This window comes from Dermacentor andersoni, chromosome 1 (genome assembly GCF_023375885.2).
Source record: "Dermacentor andersoni chromosome 1, qqDerAnde1_hic_scaffold, whole genome shotgun sequence".
Lineage (NCBI taxonomy): Eukaryota > Metazoa > Arthropoda > Arachnida > Ixodida > Ixodidae > Dermacentor > Dermacentor andersoni.
Window position 1 is genome coordinate 184,405,233 of NC_092814.1, and position 27,643 is coordinate 184,432,875.

Sequence of the window (27,643 nt, forward strand, 5' to 3'; positions counted from 1 at the left end):
GTAAGTGTAATAGCAAAGTAAAAGCCCACTAAACACTGCTGGAAAATTAACTGTTTATGCCTCACTCATGTGGGGAGTATTTTCTGTTTATTCTTTCCTAGACAAACGTGATATGCTTCTGTAAATAATTTACACCATACTAGCGTAGATTATGGTGTTCCAAAAACACTTACATTACCTAAAATTTACTCTAGCGTTTTAGTGACAATTTTAGCAACTTCCTCGTCTCGCTTTAGCGATTTGCTTAAAAAAAATTATGGCATCACTGGTGACACGTGAATGAGGCATTTAGTCGAAGTTGGTCCTTGCTGGGCAGCCAACTTCAAGTAACTTTGTAAATTGTCAGTTATAGTATGTGGAACAGCTGCCTACTTAATACCCGGCATTGAAAGAAATGTTAAAGACTTGAGTGGCCGTACTGGTGTGCAACTACATTTCATCTATTTGCTGGCTTTGGATGGTACTCTTACCCGCCGTGGTTGCTCAGTGGCTATGGTGTTGGACTGCTGAGCACGAGGTCGCGGGATCGAATCCCGGCCACGGCGGCCGCATTTCGATGGGGGCGAAATGCGAAAACACCCGTGTACTTAGATTTAGGTGCACGTTAAAGAACCCCAGGTGGTCGAAATTTCCGGAGTCCTCCACTACGGCGTGCCTCATAATCAGAAAGTGGTTGTGGCACGTAAAACCCCATAATTTAATTTTAATTTTTTGGATGGGACTCTTGTCATTTTTAGTGTTTGTCACATTTATTTCGCTTTTCCTTGCCAGAAGTAATGTGTGTCAGGATTGTGAGACATTTGCATAAGTCTGTTGTCTCGTACAAAGTGCCTTACACATTGAAAAACTGCTATTTAATTAAGATCTGCAAATTCATAATTAAAAAACAGTGCTTGGTAAGTTTGTTTAGTATTTGAGAGACAACCATAGTAATTGAAAATTATCATAATGCCCAGCAAAATACAGTTACTGAAGAAGCAGAATGCTGATTAATGTTTGTCAGTAATGCTTACCAATAAGCTACTGGTAATGTTCTGTTTTGCAGACAATGTTATGGGCTGTACAGTCCTGTTTATGGTGTGCTGCTGTACAGCATAGCGAAGCTCTACCACGTTACAGTACAACTAAAAAAGGCTATGGAGTACTTTGAGAAGGTGAGGTACTCTGTCATTCCGCAATGCATTTCAGTTTCTTTATTTAAATATTGCATGCACACTGTGCAGTTTTGTTTGATTTCTCTGCATGCCTTTATGAAAAACTTCAACTAAGTGTTAATGGTGAATCTTTGAAGGCTTTTTAATTTGATATAAAAGCTATGTGGTCAGATGACTTCAAAACTGCAACACCTTGTGGCATAGACATCAACATGATATGTTCTCTGGCATAGCAAGCCTCTATGATATTAAAGGGGTCCTGAAACACTTTTCGAACTAATCGTAGAATGGCCTCATTATTATATTACATCGCCTCACGAATCTTCTGCCGCATTTTTTTTTTCTTTGAATATAAGTGGAGTTAGATGTAGTCATCGCACCGATGAGTGGCTTTCTCTCTCTTTTCATCTCCACTAGCATGCTGGAAGTTACACAGGGGAGAAGCCAAAGGGGCCAAGCCCTGAACAAAGTTGAGTGTCTCAGCGGCAAGAGGGCTCGTTGCGGCACCCCGTGGCAGCTGCGGTAGACTACATTGCAGAGTAGGCCGCTACTCTCTTGGAGGCCATACGCACCAGACGCAGCTACTGTACACGCAATTGTCGTGTGTAGACCAGCAGTGCAAGGATGAAATAATTTCTCTGTCATGTTCAATTCGCAGACATGTATATATTTCATTTATATAGTAACTCAAAGTTGGCAATTACAGTATTACTGAGAATGTTCTCGCAATCACGAAAGCAGTCAATAGCAGTTGGCGTGAGCAAGCAATTTTTTGTTTTTTGACATGAGATTGTAATATACCCTACTGTATGCAGTGCAATAATATTTAGCTCGCATGTTCACAGGAGCCTCTTCGACAGATCGGAACTGCTTTCTTACTATATTAAAAAAGTGTTTCAGCACCCCTTTAAGAGAAAAATGGGTTCTGGGAAGATAATCTTTGTTCTTTGCTCTAGACACCTGAAATTTTCAAGAAATATTCAGTCTTGTTTGCTGAGTGCAAATATTCAAGTAGCTTTTTTCAATGTCAGTCCTATAAAAAATTAAATATTTTCAGAGTTATGAATTTGTTAGGTAAGTTGCAAAAAAGTGTACGAAAGCAAGCGAACTAAAATTAAGCAGGTTTGTTTCTGAATGTCCAAAGAGTGCAACTTGGCATTTTAATGCTTGTATCTATATTTTAGACAAAGTTATGAAATTCTAAAGTTGCAACATTGCAGGTTTGAATTTTTGTTGATGATTTCTGCAAGATTTAAAAATGTTGCTATGTCTTAAACTCTGCATCATAGTGGTTCTACACTCTAACACTCTAGAATTCACAATAACAAAATTAGAAGAAATGAATGAGTAGCAGAGAGACAGTGCCCGCTCCCAAAATTTGTGACTTGCACAACTAATTTTTTTAGGAAAGCTATTAAGAGTGCAAAAATATACATTTCAAGCTACAAAACCAAGTAGCTTTCTTCTGAAACAGCATTCAAGCATCGTTTTTGACAGGAAAGCAAGCTGGAATGATCCTCTTTCAAACAAGATCAAGATGGCCTCGCTCTGATATCTGGTTTTGGAATGGGAAACGGCACAAAATTGATCATTTTCAGTGTGTTCATGAGTGAAACTGAGCACTTTGAATCACTCTAAATGCAGTGTTTTTTTCTCCTTAACAACACATTATTTCAAGCTAGACTTTTGCCAGAATTTGCACCATGATGTGTAGATAAAATTAACAGAAATGATAAGTCGCCCAAGGCCTTTAAGCCCCCCCCCCCCCCCCCCCCAAGGCCTTTAAGCCCCCCCCCACAAGGCCTAAGCCCCTCCCCCCAGGCCTTTAACAAGGACCGCTTACGTTGCCAATCAGGATGCCTGAGCAAATGTTGCTCTGATAGGAGGTAATCTGCCCCATTGCTAAATTCTCACCCCTTGCTTGCCACGTGGTGCTCTCTACGACTGCCTCGTCATTTGCACCAGGAGTTAATCTCAAGTAAAGCTTAAGTCATGGAGCTAGAAAGGTGTACAGGATGTGAAAAATAAAATGTCATGAATGTGCTGGAGAGTTAGCATAGACATAATAACATAGATATATGAAAGAACATCAAAAGATTTATTCACTCGTCAAGAAATTTTTAAACTGCAATCAAATGTAATGAGTTCAAACCATTACTGCATTGTACAACGCATCTCTCTGAAAAAGATGCAAAAATACCTTCATGATAATTACCGATATGTTACTGCCATCATGTTTACATCAGCATGTAAGGATGATGTAGTCATTGCAGTGAGAGTTCAGTGCATTTAGTTGTGTGTGGCACGGCAGATGTCATTACCAGTTGTAGTGTTTGGAGTCAGCAACTTTCAGTATTTCAGTATGCACTAAAATCTCCACATAATTAACTTCAGTTTAGTGAAAGTTGCTATTTGGGTGGCTAACTTTTTTCATTTCCCAATTTTAGTTTCATTGAAAACCTTGTACAGTTAAACCTCTATATAACGAAGTTGGTAAAACTGGCAATTTGCTTCGTTATACCGAAATTTCTTCGTACAGTAGCCGACCGATTTTCCAGACCTGGAGGGGACCAATAAATAGTCTGAATAAAAGAACAGTCCAAAAAATCCGTGAGCTGCAAAACGGAACTTTATTCCAGCTAAACTGGACTGAAAAAGTCGCTGATGGTCCCTTGTTTTAAATTCCTGCATTCTGTAACGATGTCTTCTTGCATCTGTACAAGCATCATGTTCTCGTCATACACACTAGACAACAATATTACAGCATTGACAACGTCTTGCATTGATGGTTGCGGGCAGCCAGAGGTGTCATCATCGGAGTCCGAGTCGCTTTGTGGCGGTGCGGTCACCTGGTGCACGATCTCATTGTCTGTAAGCTCCGCGCACAACTCTATGTTGTTGTCGATCGTGGCAAACTCGTGAAAAGTAACAGCAGCGGGAAGGTCCATCCCACTGCTGTGCAAGTCGGCAGTCAGCTGCTCGCCGGTTTTGATGTCTGCAGCGGTGCTGTTTGCCTCTTCGGTCACAGGCTCTTCAGAGTCGCAAAATCCAGCATGCCTAAAACAATTTGCAATCGTCGAAGAGAACAGGTTAACAGAGTACGTCTTCCCATGTTGAAGCACATGAGTGTGTGGCCAAGTAAACGGGCCCGGTAGTGCACCTTGAGGTTTTTAATGACCCCTTGGTCCATCAGCTGGAGCACACTCGTATTTGGCGGCAAGAATTCAAGACGAATAGCTTGCAGGTTGTTTACGGCGCCGTGCGTCCCGCAGTTGTCTACGACTATTACCACTTGCCTCTTCTGGCGCTCAAACATCCGGTCCAGGCAGTGGACGTAATCTTCGAACAAGCTTTGTGTAATCCAGGCCTTTGTATTGCTGCTGTACCACACAGCCAGGTTCTTCACACCCTTAAAGAAACGCATGTTTTTCACCTTCCCTATGACTAGAAGGGGCAGTTTCTCGGTGCCAACCGCATTTTCCCCGACCATGACAGTTACCCTTTCCTTGCTATGCTTCCCACCAGCACAGGCCTCATTAGTAAAGGAAAGTGAACGGTCCAGCAGCATTTTGAAGAATAGACCTGTCTCGTCACAATTAAAAATGTCTGCTGGAGCATACTCTTGTAGCAGAGCCTTCAACCTACTCGTCCGGTAATCCTGACAGTAGATTGATCCATAGCACTGCTCCCCCCGCAAAGTTTTTTGAAAGAGACTCCGTGCCTTTTCTTAAACCCATGGATCCACCCATTGGTGAACTTGAAGTCCTGAATGCCCATTTTTAAAGTGAGCATCTCGGCTTTCTGCTTGAGCATGTTGCCCAAAACGGGGAAGTTCTTTGCTAGGACTCCTTTCAACCACAGCTGCAGGGCCTCTTCAAGCTTCAGATGTTGTCCTTTTCGGTCATTTCTTGTAGTTTTGCAGTGCAACTGGTCGACTGCAGACAAGATCTTTGCTTTGTTTTTGACAAAATCAAACAAGGTCTGTTTGAAGATATTAAACTCCTTCGCGACTTCGACTTGGGTCCGTCCTTGCTCAATAAGCCTGATGATGGCGGCCTTGTCCAGCGTCGGGGTCGAATATTTTCCATGCTTCTTCGACACATTCAGTGCAGGTGGGCGAAGAGCAGGGGCCATGGAGTCGAAAACACATCGGTGTTGCGCTGGATGAACGGCCGCAACACACTGAAATAGCGATGACATGTTGTACGGCGGCTAGTGATGGCAGGTGATGATTTCAATTGCACTCTACTAGATAAAAGCCGGCGGATCACTGCTGGATGAAAGCTTGCGCAACACCACCTATGACACCGAGGCAAAACTGATGATGATGGTGGTTATCATGAGCATCACCTGGCGTTCATAGGTGGTGTCCAAAACTGGCTGCGCATGACCGGTTGCAGGCTCTCAAAATCGCTTTCACTGCAAGCTACAGGCAAAAGCATGGCCTTTAAGATCGGCGTTTCTTACGGCAGGCACCGCCGTTGCCATGTGGATTTGGACACCTTCTATACTTGCTAATCAAATTACTATACCGATCCAAGCCACTTCACGTCTGAGCCGAAGCTAGTCAGGCGGCTCAAGATTGAAAATGCTGTCCTCCCTGACACATAGCGCTGGTTTGTTGCGGAAAATTTTGTCTGGAAAATCGAACTTCTGGCTTTATCTTGTCTGAAAAATCAATCACGAAAATGCATTAACTCTATGGGAACCCTGATGGTGCATTTATGAAGTCTAGAATATCCATCAAGTTCGAATTTTTGGAGTCCGAAAAATCGGTCGGCTACTGTATTGAAATCCAATCTTTTATGCAAATAAGTACAGTTGCTGATCGATTTTTCTTACTTGGAAAGGGTCGCAGAATTTTTCGAATTATCGGGGGACGAAAAAAGCAAATTTCAATGAGAAAAGACTTCATTTTGATAACTTTGGGAGTCAGCAACGAATAATACGATTTTATGCCACGTATGTCGATATCTTCACGACGGGGGTATGAATTAAGCAAAGCCAGCCATGCTTTCGCATGCTCTCCGCCTCCACGGCTGATAGCGTTGCCCGCACTGGGACAACACTACTATTAGGAAGAGTGTCAGCAACGGAAAGTGAATGCTTCGTCTGCCTCTCTCTCCAACGGTTCACCGAAACTCCAGATTACGCAATTTCCAATACTGAACGCCTGGGAAAACGGCTTACATGGTGCCACACCGTCTCTACTGAATCAAATGCATTGTACGTATATAATTATGCAGACCCTTCAACCAGGAAGCAAAAAGCCCTCGGCAGTTATGTCAATGGCCTTGCCTTATCAGTACGTTTGTTAGGATATGCTAATATTTGGAGGTTAAATGTAGCTGGCAGTGCATACCAGGCAATCAGTTTCTTGTAGTATGATGTATGGACAATTGCAACAATTTTTATGAGCGGAAGAGTCGGTAATCCAAACGACAGCAACTATGGTGTGTGTGTTCGTTCCTGCCATCCATATCTCCTCTGTTTCTGTACTGTAGTCACTTTCTTTATGGAGAATTGCTACTTCACTTATTATCGCAATCATGGTTGCTTGTCAGGAAGTTTGCATAATAGAAGCATTGATTCTAAGTGATGGATCATACACCATCCTAAACAGCCTAGACTCATCGGTTTCTTAGAAGCTTCGCAATGCATATTTGACGTGCCGAACAAACACGTGAACAATCGCTTCATCGGTTAATTCTTTTTCTTGTGTGGAGTGGCGTGAAATTTCTGCATATTCATGTACTGTTTTACATGTTATTACATAGCACTACATTGAGTACTTTTAAACAATTTTGACATACTAGTTGTCATCGCAAGAAATTATCACATATGCTAGCAGTCTGCCGCAGCTGAAGAGCAGGCGCGCACATTCGAACACTGCCCAGCCACCCGCCAAGTAGCAGACGAGCAGGTTATAAAAATGCCACGTATGGTCACCGGTTGAACAAGAGTGGGTGCACGCGGCTCCCATAGAAGCCAGATATCTGTGAAGCTCTGGAGTTTCAGTAGGTCAAGGCTAGGCTCGAAGAGCATACGAGGCAGCCATTTTGAAATGCCGATGGCGATATGATAACGCAGATTTAGGGTCATACTCGATTCTAATGTGCATGCAATTTTTGGACACATTTTATTAAAAAAAAGTGTGCATTAGATTTGAGTAAATACAGTAACTGTGATTTGAGCACGGCCAGTCTAGAGCATGCACTTGCTCTTACGGCCTGTGCATGGGGGGGCTGTTTCTGCCTATCACCGTAACGTTCTGGGGGCATAGTGAGCCGGCCCTTTCTGCTCGATGGGAGAGCTTCGGCGCGTTGACTTAAACATAATAACCATGTCTTAAGCAACATGTTTTCTTTTTTCGTTTTCTACAACTTCAGGAAATTAGCAAAGAAAGTGCAGAACATCACAGTTAGCGCACAAAAGCGATGATGCGTAGCAGTAACAGCGCACGGCTGCATCATTTGTTACTGACCGATATAATAAATGAAGCAACACATTTCACTTAAAAAAGAAAAGGATTAGGAAACATTTACTTCAAACTCGCATGCCAGCCATAGCCATTCTTGAATATGAAAACAAATTGCATTTTTCTGTTAACGACAATATTAGAATCCCTTCAATTTTTTTCTCACTGCTCAATTAGACGGTGTATGCTCCTTGGCACTGTAACAGTACGTCACACATAAAGAACTAAAAAGGAGGCACGGCTGGCCGAACACTGTCGTGATGCTTACAGTTCAAGGGAACATTGCTCATCAGCAGCAATGACATCCTTCGTCCAAGCGAACAAGTCTCTCCTGTTGAGCTGGTTCGTGAAATAGTAAGGACATGGGATCTTGTAGAAAGTGGTTACTTCATGAAGCACAAAACATGGGGCTCTGTTAGTGAGGTTTTCATTCGTGCTTCACGGCACATCGTTTTCAGGCTTGTCTCGGATAACAAATACTGTGTCAGACTTGCGATCGTATATAAACTTTGGCTTTATTGCAGCCTCATCGATTATTAATGAAGGCATGTGCTGCTTGTTGCTGAGAAGAGAAGCCTCGGGAATAAGGCTTTCTTTTATTGCACTACTCATTCCCGAAGGCATTGAGCTAGGGCCAACATACCGCTGCAGTGTGCCTTTATGTGGCAGTGTCAGCAGCTCAGCTTGGGCATGATCATAGACTTTAGGTGAAAGAAAGTGCCATATGGTGCAGTCTCTGATGAATTATTCAGGGTAAGATTCGAACTTTTGATAGCTTTCTGTTTGGTGAAGCAGAAAGATGGCTTTTTTATCTTTCTCAATGTCTGCGGCAATCTTTTTTATGATTGACGAGTAGTGATTCTGGTTATTTTATAAGTTTACCACTTTTCTCTCTGCGTGCTGCTGCTGCTGCTGAGCTTTACAGCGAGTGGAGCGATGGTACACTACATGTGACCAAAGTCTTCCTATTAGTGAAATGTGCCGACCAGTGTTGCCAAATTAGCTGTTTTCCCACTAAATCTAGCAGGTTTTTACATTGTTTAGCGAAAAAAATTGTTGCATTGCGAAAGGTGTGATTTTTTGTCCAATTTTAAGTCTCGTTAGCTATTCTTGCGGCTGTCTTTGGTCGTTTTACATTTTTATTTCTGAGGAATCGAAGTATTTAAAATTATATATTTTTCTGCGAGAAAACGTCACTGTGTGCAAATGATGTCACTGAAGTGTCACAGTGCCGAACATGGGAACATGCCTGACGCTTTGAATGGGCCTTCTTCCAGTAGCGCGCCCCTCTAGCAACTGCCAGGCGCAACCACATCCATCCATCCATACGCCATTCCGGAGAGTATGCCTGCCATTTGGCCAGGCAGAATGGGACCTGTGAAGTATGTGCAGAAGTTCAGGAAAAAGTGGCTGCCGGACTCTAAGCTTCGAGTCTGGTTACTCGAAGTTCTAAACAATTTCAGACAAGCCCGATGCCGTTACTGCAAGACAGAGCTTTCTCCCAAGCATGTGGATCTGGTCGCACACACCGCAAAGAAAAAGCACCTCTCAGCTACTGCACCGTTTTCTTCCGGTAGACAGGCAACTCTACAAGTTGTAAATCGCAAGTGTGACAAGTCACGTACTACCAAGGGATCTCTTGTCATGTACCTATGCACGCACTCGGCAGTTTTGGCTTTGGATCATCTTGCTGAACTGTGTCATAGCCATTTTTGTGACAGTGACAGAGCTAAGCATCTCCAACTTCACCAATCAAAGTGCAGTGCATTGATCAAGAATGTCCTCTATCCCCACACTGTTCAGTATTTGCTGTCCGCCTTGGAACCTGGGTCCTACTACACGATTCTCGATTAATCAACAGATATTTCTGTGACCAAGCTGTTGGGCATCGTCATTGTTTACGACAGTGGAAAGCTGGGCAAAGTAGTGGTGACCTTGCTGAGCTTGGTCGAACTCAACGACTTGAAAGCTCAGTCACTTGTTGATGCACTGAAGAAGTGCCTAGTGTATTTTTTGCATTGACTTGCACAGGTTGGTGGGAATAAGAACAGACAATGCCAGTGTGATGGTAGGTGGCAACAATGAAGTGTATCAAAAGCTTAGAATGGAAGTTCCTAATATCTTGGTGAGGTGTGTGTGCCATTCGCTCCACTTGGCGGTTTTGAGTGCCGTGGTAGAAACACTCCCAAGAAATGTGGAATATTTCATCATCATCATCATCAGCCCATTCTATGTCCACTGCAGGACAAAGGCCTCTCCCTGCGATCTCCAATTACCCTTGTCCTGCGCCAACCGATTCCAACTAGTGCCCGCGAATTTCCTAATTTCATCACCCCACCTAGTCTTCTGCTGCCCTTGACTGCACTTCCCTTCTCTTGGCACTCATTCTGTAACCCTAATGGTCCAGCGGTTATCTAACCTGCACATTACATGACCTGCCCAGCTCCATTTTTTTCTCTTGATGTCAATTAGAATATAGTCTATACCCGTTTGCTCTCTGATCCAAACCGCTCTCTTTCTGTCTCTTGATGTTATGCCTAGCATTCTTCGTTCCATCGCTCTTTGCACGGTCCTTAACTTGTTCTCAGGCTTCTTTGTCAGTCTCCAAGTCTCTGCCCCACATGTCAGCACTGGTAAAATGTACTGATTGTACACCTTCCTTTTCAATGATAATGGTAAGCTTCCAGTCAGGAGCTGACAACATCTGCCGTATGCGATCCAACCCATTTTTATTCTTCTATGAATTTCCTTCTCATGATCAGGGCTCCCTGTGATTAGTTAACCTAGGTAAACTTGCTCCTTCACAGACTCTAGAGGCTGACTGGCGATCCTGAACTCTTGTTCCCTTGCACGGCTATTCATCATTATCTTTGTCGTCTGCATATTAATCTTCAACCCCACTCTTACACTCTTGGAATGCATCATGTAACCGCACAAACAACAGCGGACAAAGAAGGAAACACACAGGTCAGGCGCGGTGTGTCCTGTGTGTTTCCTTCTTTGTCTGTTGTTGTTTGCGCGGTTACATGATGCATTCCAATATCGACCACCAACTAGCCCGGCTATCCCTGTTAAACTCTTACACTCTCTCTCTTAAGGTCCTCAGTCATTTGTTGTAACTCGTCTGAAATATTGCTGAATAGAACAATGTCATCGGCAAACCGAAGGTTGCTGAGATATTGGCTGTCAATCCTTACTCCTAAGCCTTCCTAGTTTAGTAGCTTGAATACTTCCTCCAAGCACGCAGTGTATAACATTGTAGAGATTGTGTTTCCTTGTCTGACCCCATTCTTTATAGGTATCTTCCTACTTTTCTTGTGCAGAATTAAGGTAGCTGTGGAATCTCTCTAGATATTTTCCAAGATATTTGCTGGAATATTTGGTGAGCGAAATTTATGACTGGTTTTGCCGGTGCCCATCAAGACAGCTGTCTTACCGCAAGCTCTATCAAAAACTCAATGATGGTCACGATCAGCTTAAGATAGATAGGTGGCTGTCAATTAAAACGGTGGTCAGAAGAATGTTCAAGCAGTGCGATGAATTGAAGTCACACTTCACTGCAGTGAGGATCACTGAGATGTGCTACTACGCAGCAGAACTCCTGCATTCGATGATGCAACACGACAAACTAGGATTACCTCATGTTTGCGAAGCCGATTCTTGCATAAGGTGTGAACAAGGCGTCTGAGTCCAACTCAATTGACAGACGAAGCAGCTAAGTGGCCTAACATTGCTAATTTAAGGGCTGTCAAAAAAGTTACAGTAATCTTTTACTTCGTGAACGTGGGTGATGCGCAAGCGTATGGGTGCTATAGCGCACATGACACTTATCAGCCCTCAGTACGCCTAAACGTCTACATTCTGTCCGCATCGTAGATTGCTTTCAAGATAAGGCTCGCGCGGCCACACCATACACAGCAGCTGCCAGAGTAGAGCGTCGCCCCCTCTTTCCCTCCCTCCACTGCTTTGTGTGCGACGGAAGATGGCAGCTTCCTGTCTGCTTTCCTTCTTTGTGTGCGTGAGACTGAACCACCATCATCGGCTCACTGTTGCATGCTTTCACTCGCACATACAGCATACAGCATGCGGGGATGATGTTATCACGAGACAAACCCTGCACGTCCATACCGCAGACAGCACCCATAGCAACTACCAGTGGAGGTCAACTCAATGGGCCTCCACCTACCTTCCTTCTCTGCGACGCTTCGCTCAATTCCACCTGGACTTTCCTCCAGGTGGCATTGCTTTGCCATGCTCTCAGCGCACTTTGTACATTCCCCGGCGCATGATTCTCTTCTCCATCTCCAGGCGCCTTCCTTCTCTGATGCTCGCTTCTTTCAGGGCATCGAACATGCCTTTGCCGATATCGCTGTCTGGCCATGTATGCTTGTGCGTAAAAAGCTAGTCCTGCTTACGTGCCGTGCAGGCTAACTCAGTTCAAGCGTCAACGTCGTCAGCAGCTATGTTGATATGACATCTGATTTTGGCTCCGAGAGAGAAAAACCTGCAAGAACTGAGAGAAGCTGGTTTTTAGAAAGAAGCTGAACACGTCTTTAGAGAGCAACGTGTCAGATTTCTTTCTCTTCTGCCGAAACAGTTCCAGCAGAGATTACCTGACAACGTCCGAGTACTGAGACAAGTTTCACTGCTATCATTTGGGAACGCTCTGTGTGTAGTTAAAGGCTCATTGGTGTCCTTAATCGAATTTCTGAATCTGCGACAAGAAAAAATCACTGCTATTGAACTACAATGGGAAAAGCTTGCTCTCATCACCTGGAACAACCATGGGAGCCCAGCTGCATTCTGGGACGAAGTCAACAATTACAGGGTTGCTTGCGGCAAAATTTCCTTCTTCGACCTGGCTGAGCTTTTATATCCATGCTGGTGCTGCCCTGGTCGAACGCAGAGGTTGAACGCATGTTCAGTCAATTGAACATTATCAAATGTCAACAGAGAAGCAGAATGTTATCAGAGATGACGGATGCCGTCTTAACTGTTCGAGCCAGACTTCGAAGGCTGAGTAAATGCTGCTCAAGCTACGAACTGTCCGCGAATGTAGTGCAAAAGATCGGCACGATGGAGGTGTACATTGGCACTAGTGCTGGAAGCCCTCCTTGAACCAGCGTTACAAGTGGACAATCACCCGCTGCATGCTGAACAAGCCATGACGAAGCAGACGACATATTTCTGTGAATGAAAGTGCCTGCAGTCAGTTTCTAGCAAGGAAAAAAAAAAGAAGTGCTTGGTTAAAGTTGAGTTCATAGTTTATAGTCAGTAAAGATAGAATATCTTCTTAGATTTATTTATTGAAAACTTTAATGCTGAGGAAGTCTCGGCGCCTTGGGTACAAATATTGAATTTAGTGGGTTTTGTGGGTTCCTGTTGCGAGCTTTTATTTTTGAGTTGGCAACACGGGTGCCAACTGGCACGCGTTACTCATTGTTTGCTTGCATTGGCTGGTTGTCTGCTTTGTTTTCACATCTCATGACTCAAAAACAGCATGCTTGTGACTTTCTGGTTCTGCCTTTTGTTTTGCTGGCTGGCTTGAAGGAGTAGAATCTCAAGCTTCTAGATCTTTATATGGCTTCTTTACAGGGGTGCAAGGTAAGATGGATATGCCTCAAGTACAGTTGGTACCGCACCGGAAACAAGCTTTTTATTTTCCATTCGCTTACATAGTTGCTCAAAAGAAAATGCTTGCTGCAAACTTCAGTAGAGGGAGACCTGTCATCAGTGGCGACATTTTCCTAGGAAATGTATCTTCTGCCACTTGGTGCATATAGTTCCTCTTCAACAATGAAACAACATGCCGGCAGTCTTTCCAGACCGCAACTTGCAAAATGGCACACAGCTGTACACCATGTGCGTGCTGTCCGAAAGTGCCATGAGAGGGGCTGAATGTACGAGCAACCATTTCACTAGAGCAGACAGGCACAGAAAGTATGTTGCGGGAACTCGCTGCGGAATGTAAGCCTGGTTCAAAGCATGCTGCATCCGGCAGCTGCACAGATTTCTTGGTTTCACGTGACAAGCTCTTTGAAGCATTTGTGCATGGCGAAAAAGCCAGAGTAACAGGAGCAAGGGGTGGGCTAAGCTGGGCACAGCTGGCCCTCATTATGCAGCATGCTTAAAAAAGTGTGCCATGCACTCAGGACTGGCTGAGTTGGCTAATAGCGCCCTATCGCGGAGCTCGCCGTCTTGACTGTATATAGTGTGTTCTGACACCACGTACCCAAGCGCATGAGGGTTGGACCCTCCCGCGTGTAGCCGTGCTCGGCTTAGCCGTGTCTGGGGAAGGGGGGATCCTGGGGGTTGAGCCGATGCCGGGTGTTCAAACCTTTAAGGCCCCCCCGGCGGAGGCAACACACCTCTTTGGCATCTGCTTCACATAGACGGCACCCCCAGACTGACCCACCCGGGGGAAATCGGCAGTCTGCTTTTACTGTCCCCCTCTTCAATCTTTATCTTTACCTTTCACTATGTTATTTTTCCTGTCTCCTATTTACTTCATTTCATTTCCAAATTTCCGAGCGGCTAGGGTTAACCATGTAGGCATGGCCTTCCTTGGTATAGCAGTTATGTATGGCTAGTGGTTTTTAAACACTCCCGCGTTGGGCTCCATGGTGGGTGGCCAACTTAGCTGCAGAACGTATATGTATTTAAATGGATAGAACCCCCTCTTCAGCAAAACCTGGTCGGAGGCCGGAAAGGCACTGGACCGAGGTAATAAACTTTAATAAACCTAGTGATAGCTTCACAAAGTTTTTTGTCATCACGTCTGAAACTGAACGAAAAATTCAGGACATCTCCCCCTTCCTCATCACCAAAGCACTGAATGAGTGTATTGGTGATACCTGCAAAGCAAGGAAAATTAATTCTGGAGACCTCTTGCTTGAAGTTATGACGGCTGAGCATAGCAGGCAGACAAAGAAACTTGACAAGATCGGCGATAACAGTGTGTCTGTCTCACCACATCGTACACTGAACTACGCTAAGGGTGTGATCTCAGATACAGAACTCCTAAATTGCACACACAAAGAAATCGAAGAGCCTTGAGAGATCAGGGTGTTCTAGCTGCAAGACGAATAAAATTCAGAAAAAATGACAGTGAAATTTCGACCAAACACATTGTGGTAACCTTCAACTCTATAACGCTTCCAAGTGCCGTTAAGGCCGCTTACCTGTACCTTTGAGTAAAACCATATTTGCCCAATCCCCACCAGTGCTTTCAGTGTCGGAAATATGGGCACGTATCCCAGTCATGTCGTGGAAGAGCAACTTGTCCTAAATGCGGTCAACCAGACCATGGTGATGAAACGTGCACAAACAAGTTGCGCTGTGCAAACTGTGCGGGTCAGCACGCGGCCTTTTCCAGATATTGTCCTGAGTGTTAAAAAAAAAAAAGAAGAAGTGATTGCATTGAAAGTACAGGAGAACATATCATTCATTGAAGCCAAAAAGAAAGTCGCGTTTGCTGATAGAGGTACTTACGCACAGGCTGCGCATAGAGGGCGTGCGCCGCCAATGGTGTCAGTTGGAACCCAGGTGGAGCTGCTGAACAAGGTGTCAGTGCTCCGGCGCTCACCCAGAGAAAAAACAGGCGCTTGTCGCACCCCTCTTCCAAGAGGCCCAGAGGCTTCTGCTGGGGCTGACGGCAGTCAGCATGCGGTAGAGGCCACGAAGGTCTCAACGTCAGTGCTGAAGGACCGCTTTCTTTCCAAGAACACGGCACCTTCAACAAGCACCGTCAACGATGAACGCCCACATGGGGATGATATGATTGAAATGTGTCTGCCGGACACGAATCAAACAAAAGAGCCTACATCTGGTTGGCAAACCAAAAAGTCGGCTATTACCCCTGGAAAAAAGAAAGGGAGTAGACTTCCTGTCACTCCCCCTCCCAAGGAGACGTTACCTAAAAATCATTTTCGCAAGCTTTTTGCTCATTTACATGTGTCATCTTTGTGACTTTTTACATGGCATTTCTACGTGAAGTACTTAATAATCCACATCATCAAATATGCCTACTATTGTGCAGTGGAACTGCCGTGGTTTATGAACTAATATTGATGACATTTACAATCTTTTCGAGGATGCTGAGGCTTCTGTTATGTGTTTGCAAGAAACTCATTTGAAAGGTTGCCATAAACAACCTCTGCTTCGATATAGCATCTTTCGCAAAGATAGTGAACAGTCTTCAGTCGCATCCGGAGGAGTCGCTATAGTGGTTGCTCAAGAGTCCCAGTACGCAAAGTGAAGCTTAACACCAACTTAGAAGCTGTTGCAGTAAAGGTTCAGATAGGAAAAATAACAGTATGCTCCCTGTACTTACCACCAGGTAAGAATATCACAAGAAAAGAGTTATAAAATCTTGTGAAAGAACTTCCAGAACCTTTCCTTTTATTGGGTGATTTTAATGGTCATAACATCTGGGGCAGTAGCCACACCGACGCGAGGGGGAAAATGAAAGAAGAATTTTTAGACAACTGCAATGTGTACCTTTTTAACGATGGAAAGCCAACATATTTTATTGCTAAAACACAATCTAAATCTACTTTAAGCATTGACTTCTCCTGTGGCACGCCGTCACTTGCTAGGTTTCTTTCTTGGGATGTGAGGCAAAACCCATGCGGCAGCAACCACTACCCTATAGTACTCAAGCCGATTGATGCGCCTCCAACAATGCCAGTACGAAGACAGAGATGGAAGCTGGGTAAAGCAGACTGGTCTTTTTTTTTTTGAAAGCTCTGAAAAGGGGATTGATGAGGGGATCGCACTCGATATTGACGACTTAGTGATGCGGTAACGAAACAAATTATATATGCAGCTGAAAATTCCATACCACTTTCACAAGGGAAGCTTCCACATAGAACAAAACCGTGGTGGAATCACGCATGCGATAAATCTTGTAGGAAACAAAACTGTGCATGGTCTCGACTAAACAGGTGCCCAACTTTCGAAAATTTCTTGTTTTTTAAACAAAAGCGCAGTGAGGCTAGGAGGGAAAGACGGATAGCAAGAAAAACATCATGGGTGAAATATGTGAGCTCGATAAACAGTTGCACAGCAAGTAAATTAGTCTGGGAAAAAGTGAGAAAAATTGACGGTGTTCATACAGAATACACACTCCCTATATTTGACGAGGAAACAGATCTTAAAGGACAAGCAGATATACTTGGCGAGCCCTTTGCTGGAATTTTGAGAGACGCTCACTACACTCCTAAGTTTCTTAAGATAAAGTCCACTGCAGAAAAGAAAAATCTTCAGATATCACTGAATAGTACTGAGCCATATGAGTGTCCTTTTACAAAAACTGAACTCTTCGATGCGATCGATTTAGGGAAGAGTCATTCAGCAGGTCCGGACAACATACACTTCGAAATGCTACGACTTCTGCACACGAACACATATGACACAATCCTTCACCTCTTCAACAGGTTGTGGGCAGAAGGCTATTTTCCAAAGCATGGTAGAATGCGATAGTTATACCACTTCTAAAACCTGGAAAGGAACACTCTGACCTGAACAGTTATCGCCCCATTGCTTTAACCAGCTGTTTAGGAAAAGCATTTGAAAGAATGGTTAACAAACGGCTTGTGCACCTTTTGGAAAGTAACGGGTTACTTGATCAGTACCAGTGTGGATTTAGAGCCAATTGAAGTACAATCGACCAATTAGTCCAGTTAGAAACAAGAATCCGTGAATCTTTTGTCAAAAGGCAACATTGCGTCTCCGTTTTCTTTGGCTTATCAAAAACGTATGATACGACGTGGAGACATGGCATTCTAATGGACTTGCACAGATGCGGAATAAAAGAGCATATGCTTGGTATAATCAAAAGCTATCTGGAGGACCGAAGTTTTCAGGTAACGTTTGGAGCAACTTTCTATACCTGTTTTATACAGAAGCCTGGAGTGCTGCAAGCTGGAGTATTAAGTGTTACACTATTTTTAGTGAAGCTCAACTCGATAACTACAATTATTCCGTCTTCCTTAATGTATTCTTTATACTGTACGTCGATGACATTCAACTTTGTTGCTCCTCTTGTAATATGGTTACTTGCGAACGCCTACTCCAGTTGGGCGTAAGCTCTATAGTGTGATGGGCAAATGAACATTGTTTTAAATTTTGCGCAGAAAAAACAATATGCGTACCTTTCAGTCAATACCGAAAGCTCACACTGGGCCCAACATTACATATTAAAGCACAGCAAATCACAGTAAAGAATGAACACAAATTTCTTGGGGTAATCTTTGACAAGAAGCTCAACTTCAAAGCGCACATTGCGTATGCAAAACAGAAATCTCTCAAATCCATAAATCTAATAAAGATCCTATCCCACCGGTCATGGGGTTCAGATAGAATATGTCTGCTTCGCATATACAATACAGTTGTGCGGTCACAATTAGATTACGGATGTTTTGTGTATGGCTCAGCTCAAAAGTCGGCATTAGAGGTTCTTGACTCGGTGCATCATCTTGGACTATGTCTGTGTTCAGGCGCATTTCGTGTGTCTCCCATACAAAGCTTGTATGCAGAAACCAACCAGTTATCTTTGGAACACAGAAGACTCCTTCTTGGAAACATGTACATAATGAGAGTACTGTCCTGTTCAACACATCCTTGTAGACTACTATTTACAACGCCGCGCTTTGAAACACATTTTAGCAACAAACCGGCAATCATTCCTTCCTTTTTTGTCAGGTACCAAAAGCTGAACGTGGACCTATGTTACGACCTAAGAAAACAATTCTTGCAAAATGAACCTTCTTTTGCTCCTTGGGAGACGAAGCATGTGCAATGCGACTTTAGGTTAACAAAAAACAGAAAACAATCTTCACCAAGAGAGGCCTTACTAAGTGAATATTTAGAAATAGAATCGGAATATAATTTGTGCATGAAATACGTTACAGATGGATCAAAAAGCAATGATAATGTAGGTGCTGCAGTCAGATCAAATCAATTTGAAAAACAAAGGAGACTTTCAAATCAGGCTGCTGTGTTTACTGCAGAACTCTATGCCATCTCGTTAGCTATTGAAGACATCCTGAAAAGAGGAAATGATCAATCTGTCATATTTAGTGACTCCTTGAGCTCTCTTCAAGCTCTCGCATCTAGGGTACCATCTAGAAATAATCTGAAGAAAATACAAAATCAGTACACCAAATGTCATAAGAGAGCTTTAAATGTCACTTTCTGCTGGATTCCTAATCATGTAGGAATCCCCGGGAATGAAAGAGCAGATTTTATGGCAGCCCGTACCAAAGATATGGAGCTACATGACATTGGCCTATCTTGGCAAGATTATAAAGCCACAGTAAAAATAGCTGTTGAAGAACACTGGCAGAAACTGTGGGATCAGCAAGAACATCACAAGTTTCATTGCATAAGACCTATTTTACGAGAATGGCGTAGTTGTCGCCGCAGGCAAAGATTTTACGAGGTAATCTTATGTCGCTTAAGAATTGGTCACACAAGCCTGACTCATAATTACCTAATAAATAACAAACCACAACACTGCGGTGAATTTTTAAACGTGCTACACATTTTAATAACATGTCCCAGATTAGAAAAATGCAGACAAAGATATTTCAAGATTTTTTTACGACAAAAGAATCCCTTTTCATCCCATGCTCTTAATGAGCGATGAACCACTCGTGCCACATGAAGATACTTTTAACTTTTTAAAAGCCACAGAAACCCTACAAGAGCGGTAGCGCATTTCATGTTTTATATATTTACTCAGCCATTTACACCATTTTACTGCATTTTAACAAATAAGCTAATACCAAAAACATGTGCTTGGCGCATTGTAGCCTGCACGGCTGCTGCGCCATAAAAATCCCAAATAATAATCATCATCATTGACTGTATATAAACAAGTATTTTGTACTCGCGCCGCCTGCTCAGGCCGTAAGGAAAGAGCGCACATGCATATTCCAGACCAGCTGTAATTTGAGATGGCGCAGTCCACATGCCCTTTAACTGCTTTCCCCAGAAAACTGTGGCAGTACCCAGCTGTAAATGCAAGGCATTTCATATTCTTGTAGTATTCCAGTGTTCCTTATTTGATTTACTTAATTACTGTAATGAGCTTGCTGTATCTGTACATCAAAGCCATGCATTCAAAATAGCAACAACAGTTATGCACTTGTCTCCAATTGGACGAAATTTCCAACCCGGCAGAACATAGATACTTGTTAAGCCATTGGGGACGTAAGCTTGCTAGTTTTTACAAAGGTATATAGTCCAGGAAGCACATTTTATAACAATGCACATCCTATATCATTCATTATGCCACTCATTATGGGCTTGGATGCCACCACCCTGTATGCAGTTAGCGCTTGGATGGGACACCACACGACAGACAACAGAAGATTGGGAAATGAAATAGATTTTGCTAAATACAGCCACTGGCTCAAGAAATGCACTAACAAGCACTTAATGTAATGTCCTGGCCCACACTGCCCAGCTAGAAAAGCCCCTTGGATAAGTATAGGCACAGAAAGACGCTGTATGCACAGTCCTTTCCTTGCAAACAGAATAGGATTTGTGGTATGGTATTATTATGGATGTGTGGTATTGCAAGCATGGTTCATCTTGTATTATTTTCTAATTAGAGATATCTTCTGTTGTAAATATAGCTGCCTCGAATGTGTCTTACAGGACACAGTTTTCATTTTCACATCGTGTCTGAAATACCAACAAAACACGCTGCTTACTTTATGTAAAAACGAAAGCACTAGTTTTAAAATTATAAGTGAACCTGTGCATCAAAGTCCATCAGATTATCCATAATCGCTCTATTCATGGAGTCTGGGATTGTGACCACATGAACTGATTATTTACGTTACTGCATTTAAATTTGGCGTGCATATGAAACCTAAAACATGGACATATACACACGAATGCAACAACATCAACTGCATCAGGCGAAGGGTGTAGTGTCCTGTCCTATCAGTTTCCTGATACTATATCAAAATGCGGTTTTATTTGTGCTACAAGTGCTCACACTCGTCAATAGGATCTGAAACAAGATGCCGCTGATAGTTTCACATTCAACATGCACACTCCAATATAGTTGAATCCACTTATAACGATAACTATTTTAACAATATATCTGTTATAGCAATGATAAGCTGCTGCACTGTCAACTTTTGTATGTTTTCCATGATGAAATAACCCTCTTACTGCAATGCCCCGATGTCGCATTATCGGTTATAACGATGAAATCTGGCCGCTGGGTGTCCGAGCGAAAGGTAGTGAAATGCGAAATGCTTGAATAGAAAAAAAGAAAACGAGAAATTCCAGCCGCTGCATGATGACCCGCTGCAATAGCTGCCGCGCGCTCATTTTCCAGCCTTCTCCCTACGCCTCTCTCCCGTCGCCTATCCACCTCTCCGAACACGAATGGGCTGCACCCATAGCTCTACGCTGCGCCACTCTCTGAAACACGAATGGACCGCACCAACCACGCTGCTCCCAGGTTGCTCACTGGCTCCCCATTCAATGCAGTTCTGCAACTAGCTTAAGCGCTCGCATTCGTCTTTGTTGGTTGCGTTGAAATCATTCCTGGCCATGTGGTTTCTCAGCCTTGTTTGACTCGCCGCCAAAATGGGAGATGACTGATCTGCCCGCTGATCACCGGCAGTGCACGACGTTTCCGGTGAAAAGAAAGCGCACGGCTATAGGTTTGGAAACTAAGTGTTTCTAACAGATGAGGCGATCGTCGTGGGCTCCAACATGCAGAGGTGGGGTTTTCCAGGAGATAACGAAACTTTAGATGGTGAAGAACTTTCCGGTGAGGTGTGGCTTCACATCACCGCCGCGCGTGCTGCCCTGAAGCCACATCTCAAGACAACATTTTGCATAAAATCCGGACCCTGACTTTACTGCGAAATTTTTCTAATTGTTAGTGCGGGTTATACACCCAAAAACACGGTACTTGCGTGCGTTCAGCATTGCCATGAGTACGCAACCGTGCAATCAGTGTTAACGCGCATGATCGGCACGGATCAGCACGCAAACATTGATGGCGAGCTCCCCGTGATGGCTTGTCACCAGCTACTCTGCCGGCTGTACGGTTTAGGCCACACCGTTTCGTCGGAAGTCGGCAGCAAAAGTGGCGGTTTCGTGCCATTCTCGATGACGGCAATTTTGTTCATGGTCGCCTTGCTTGAGGCATCGCGTGGGCGGTTCATGCCCGAAACGTGTGGCATCCGAAATTTTGGCTATTATTCTGGATAAGTATTATGTGTAGTTTGGAAAGGAGGTCCCATTGCTGTCTTTGACTTCGGGACCTCCTTCTGTATATTAACGTCATGTAATCTTTCTAATCATCACAATAGAAACGATTCTGATTCTGGTGCTAGGAATTGGTGGTGGTGCCGTAAGCAAGTCAGAAAAATCTTGCGCCGGAAAAATCGGTCGACGACTATATTTGGCATTTTTAATGCGATAGCATTAAAAAGTGGGAAATACATTCGTCAACAATAATACAATCTGGAAGTGCAGTGGAACAATAATACATTCTGGAAGTGCAGAAGCACTCGCGCTCCGCGTGAAGTCCGGCTACCACAGCTTTCGTTTTAACGCAGGCCCTGTGTTGTGGAAAATCCGGTGTCAGCGTCTCCGTGAGTGAAAATTCCCGTATATATTTAGGTATATGTATGTGCCACGCCTTGCTATATGACATGGGGTATATGCGGGTTATATTTCCACCCCAGTCTATCACCAATGTTGCTCATACCTTGTCTTACATCGTTGACAAGGTTATTCTTCGGAATTTTGAGATTGACAGCCCACAAATGTCATGAAACAAAGCGCCGACAGCGCATACCTTTTATGTTAAATCTCATACTGCAATATTAAAAGTGCGAAGCAATAACAGAAGATTGGTCCACGCAGGAGGCCGCGTTTCTACCAGAAAGCTTGTCTTCATGCATAGCGTTCGCCGCCAGCGTTTCCCGGTAAACATTATGGTTACATAAGCTGTAGTTGCCGAGAAGCGTGAGAAGCAGTCGGGGATGATTTAATGCTATCGCGTTCCACTCCTAAAGGCAAAGTTTAAGCGTCTTCCAACTTTTTCTTTCCAGAATATATATTTTGAGGCACCTGCAAAAAAAAAAAAAGATGTGTTTCGCTATAACCGATGCCAAGTTGCACACCACATTTGTGATTTCATTGTAGCATCAGAATGCTCAAATGAAATAAAGCATGGCTTACCAAATTGTAAATTTACTTGGTTATCTGCGATAATTCGTTATATCGAGGTTCGACAACCTATGTCTCACAGACTGACATTTTTTTGCACTTGATAATTTTCTAACTTCATGAAATATAAATTTGTGACATAGGGTTCATGTGCAACCATATTGTCAAATGGAACTAACACTTTCTGTTGCTTCATTCATCTTTGTCTTTATGGCCTTGATTTTTATTCTGCGATATATAAGTACAGTGAAACCTCAGTTATACGTCCCCCAATTTTGCGATGTCCCAAGTTTTTCAACGGATTAATACAGTCCCGGCGAACACCCCATAGAGAGACTTCATTAAATACCTTGATTATATGACAAGAGATTACGCACGTTCCATCTTGCAGGACAACCCTAACAAAACTGTGAACCCAGTGGCGGGCGCGTGATAAGTGCCACCAGCTTGCGCCATTTCCCTCATGGCGCCGTCCCCTCAGCCGGGAAGTAGAGAGTGCTCTTTCAAATAAGGAAAGTTCCGACTGGTTTCCAGGCTCCCTCCTGAATTCCTTCTAAAGCGTAATAGCTTTCTTTGGCTCTTTCGGTCATTTTCCTGGTAAGTCGGACTTGGGGGAGGGAAAACGAGGAAACGTGCCGTGGGAAAGAATATGTGCTCTCGGGCAGCCGAGTTGCGACGAGGGGTGAGAGGAAATTTGGAGGGAAGGAGGGGGCCTCGTGCTCGAGCTCGCGTAACAGAGGGACGGGAAGTAGGGGCGGACAGTAATCTTTAGGGGGGCCCACTGTCGCTGGTTAGTTGGCTCGCTGGTTCGTCATGAAAAGGCGAGGGAAAGATTACGTGCTCTTGGGCAAGCTCTCGTCTGTCACAAGTCTCGCTGGCTGCCCAGCGGTGGCTAGCCCATCATGGACGATGCGGGGGACGAGAATCCACAGCGGATTCTAGCCCACGAAAAATACACCGCAAATGCAGGCGAGCGTTTCGTCAAACGCTGACGGCATTGATGCCAACACACCAGGAAGAACAAGAAATGGACGCGTTCGCTCTCCACGGCTGCCACGAAGGGATTCCGGTAAGGCGAGGGAAGGCACCGAGGGAAAGAGTGACCAAGCTGTGGGGATAAGCGGCAAGGAATGGGGGGGGGGGGAGGGGTAGACGACAGTTGTCCCCTTCCCTCCTGTACCGACACGGTATGGTAAATCTCTCCACCAAAGCGTGGTTGGCACCTGCAATGCAGTATTTTCTCATTTACTTTTTGGGAATTGAAGCTCCTCGCAATTCTTTCACATGAAACCGTGTATCATTGGACACCTAATTTTTGTTGCTGGATTATACGACCCTCAGGATTGTACAATGTTTTCGCGTGGTCCCAAGAAAGTCATAATTGGAGTTCCACTGTATATGTGTTTCATGATATTAATGAATTTGGGCTCTCTCTACTTTTGTTTCAACATGTATTGTAGTGTGTAAAAGGGACACTAAAGGCAAATATTAAGTCAACGTGGCCTGTTAAAATACCATTACAGAAACCTTGCAGTGCTTGTTTCATGCCAAGACTTCGTTTAAGAGAAAATTGCATCTGATTGGACCGTATACCTTTAGTGTAATTTAAACCGCCTAACTTCGAGTGGGGGAATGGTAGCGTTGCATACACCATCACCGCCCTCTACTGCCGTATGAGTAAAACGGCGCTCGACAGATGGCGCTACGTTGTTTTTTTTTTTTGTTTTTTTTTTCGCAAAACGTAAATGCGCGGCCGTGGAGAAACTGAGCCAGGACATAACGTTGGGTTCGCTGCTACAGCTGCATTTGGTCAAGTGGCGTGGACCGTTCGGGCATCCCGCAACATCACTGCTAGTTCCAGTTTGTGGGAGTTTCGTGAGCCAACAAAACCAGCGCAGCACTATGCGATAACAAAACTACTGAAACGCGAAGGCGCGGCCGGCGCAGAGTCGAGCGAAAAACTATACCTTTCGACCGCCCGCGTCGTTGTCAAGGGTCACATTTGGGGTCTCACGCGTGCCATTGGGACAAAGGAACGACAACACAGTAGTGCAAACAATGAAAAGAGCTTTTATTGCACCGTTCATACACTAATGCCTGCTAGCCGAAGTACTACACATAGAGCATGCCGACGGGTGCGCGACAAATAGAAGTCTGACTCACCGCTACCGGATAGCGAGCGAATGTGTTCGCCCGATGACGGACACTAATGCCTAATCGTTTGCACGCACAGTCACGAGAATGGTGGTGCGTTCGAACAATGCCGTTCGTCCATTCCGGTGTTCTGCTCCTTAGCCTTTTCCCAGACGGTCCCGCTAAGTATGCCGGCACACGCGCGAGACGCCCGCGCTGCTCACCGACTCCAAGCCAAAAAGTTACAGGCTACTCGGAGTAGCCTGTACTTTTCGCGAAAGGAAGTAGCCTACTCCCTTTCGCGTCCGAGTAACCCCGCCATTAGGTGGCGTTAGCAGCGCAACACTCGCCCCATTTCTCGCACTAGGCTGCAATCACATGGCGAAGCCGGATTACAGGGTATACGAGAGCCATGTGGGGAGGACAACATCAGGGGAGGTGTGAGAGTCGAGCGTCCTCACAACGTCAATGAGTTCTTTTTTTGTGAACCTCGAATGGAAGAGGAAACTCTCACACACTCTTGAAATTCATCCTTCACCACTACTCCCCAGACGGCTAGTGTGCATCTCCATCTGTCCAGTTGTCAACCTCATCGCTACACCTGGATTCAAATGTTGAATCTGATCATTCCTCATCTGAATGCGAAGCTCACCTCTAGGTATCCACTGTCCAGGGAATCGCACTGACCAGACTTGTGCAGTGTTGTGTCGATGGAAAGAATGGGATGTAGGTGGATGTGGGTGGCCATTGTGACCATTTTCACAGAGCCCGAAGGGCATTGCTAATGTACGCTAATCTGTAGAGTGTACCACTGCTGTGCCATGGTCTGCATGCCTTGGCTTTCCCAAAACTGACCCAAAATTTTGTAAGAGTGGCAATTTTAATGTCAACAGTTTTGTGAAGTTACAGATACCATACCCAGACATATTACAGCTGAGGCCTGAGCCCTTGGCTGGGCTCAGGCCTCAGCTGTAATATCATCAAAACTTGCTTACCTGGCCTGAGTGAGGCACAGACTTTCATGTAAACCTGAGCCTGTGCAGTGCTCTAATCCCTTTGCCACAGCTGAACAGTGCAGTCATTCATCAGCGTTGCTCAATGGAAGGTATGTACACTGTATGGCAAGTCACACAGCAAAAGTCCTGTCAGTGCAATCAGGTACCAAATGTCCTGTTTCACAATCAGTTGAGCACAAGTCTTGGAATCAAGAGGGCCTATGTTCAATTCGAGCTCTGATTTGTAGTTATTTATTTATTTATATCTTTGTTTGTTTGTTTATAATAATGCATACCATTGCCTATCAATATTCTCTCTTACTTTCTATTATAACTTTCTAGATAACTTTCTATTATAGGCAACTGCCTGCAACATGAAAGGTATTAGCATTGCTTCCTTGACGATGCCTTTTATTGTGACAAAGCCAAATTTTATCAGTTATCTCATTACGGCTGTGCCAACACCTGCAAAACTGCTTCGAGGCCAGTACTATATAGAGGCTGTTGCCTGCAAAAAGGTTAAGATTTGATGTTGCAAATCATAATTCATGTCCTAAATCTGTGCATGTAATTTGCAGGCTGAAGCTGTGCTGGCTGTCAGTCATGGACATTCTCACTCACTCTACAAACATCTGGAGGAAGCATACCTCCACTGCAAGCTTGAAGTTGAAAATCCAGGAAACGGAGAGGCCATCACAGTGAAATAACAACAGTGGTAAACACACTCACATTGAAGTGTGGTATAGCTTCTTATCTGCATATTTTAATGTCAGGAAAGGGCCAATATTTTTTATGCATGTTTAAATTGTGCAACAGATTAAACAGATTTCTTTGTTCAAGTAATGCAGACTTTATTCATCACCATCATCAGTCTATTTTATGTCCACTGCAGGGCAAAGGCCTCTCCCAGTAATCTCGAATTACCCCTGTCCTGTGCCAACCGATTCCAACTAGCGTCCACGAATTTCTTGATTTCATCGCTCCACCTAGTCTTCTGCCATCCTCGACTGCACTTCCCTTCTCTTGGTACCCATTCTGTAACCCTAATGGTGCAACGGTTATCTAACCTGTGCATTACATGACCTGCCCAGCTCTATTTTTTTCTCTTAATGTCAACTAGAATATCGGCTACACCTGTTTGCTCTCTGATCCAAACCGCTCTCTTTCTGTCTCTTAACGTTATGCCTAGCATTCTTCGTTCCATCCCTCATTGCGTGGTTCTTAACTTGTTCTCGAGCTTCTTTGCCAATCTCTAAGTCTCTGCCCAATATCTCAGCACCGGTAAAATGCACTGATTGTACACCTTCCTTTTCAATGATAATGGTAAGCTTCCAGTCAGGAGCTGACAATGTCCGCCGTATGTGCTCCAACCCATTTTTATTCTATGAATTTCCTTCTCATGATCAGGGTTCCCTGTGATTAGTTGACCTAGGTAAACGTACCCCTTTACAGACTCTAGACGCTGACTCGCGATTCTGCACTTTTGTTCCCTTGCACGGCTATTCATCATTATCGTTGTCATCTGCATATTAATCTTCAACCCCACTCTTACACTCTCTCTGTTAAGGTCCTCAGTCATTTGTTGTAACTCATCTGAAGTATTTCTGAATAGAACAATGTCATCGGCAAACCGAAGGTTGCTGAGATATTCGCCGTCAATCCTTACTCCT

The 27,643-nt window shown here is 44.2% G+C and overlaps 1 protein-coding gene and 1 pseudogene across 6 annotated transcripts in view; one reads left to right on the forward strand and one right to left on the reverse strand.

Moving 5' to 3' along the window:
- LOC126547256 (histone-lysine N-methyltransferase SMYD3-like) overlaps positions 1-26,812 on the forward strand; it is a 59,688-nt gene extending 32,876 nt beyond the window's left edge. For all 6 annotated transcript variants that reach the window (XM_050195215.3, XM_055062853.2, XM_050195211.3 and 3 more), the window contains 2 exons: positions 1,046-1,154; positions 26,552-26,812. In XM_050195215.3, the coding sequence (XP_050051172.2) occupies positions 1,046-1,154; positions 26,552-26,680 (238 nt within the window). In that variant the 3' untranslated portion in view covers positions 26,681-26,812. The remainder of the gene's footprint in view (positions 1-1,045; positions 1,155-26,551) is intronic.
- LOC140215269 (tigger transposable element-derived protein 4-like) lies at positions 3,778-4,931 on the reverse strand (annotated as a pseudogene).
- Positions 26,813-27,643: the final 831 nt, after the last annotated feature.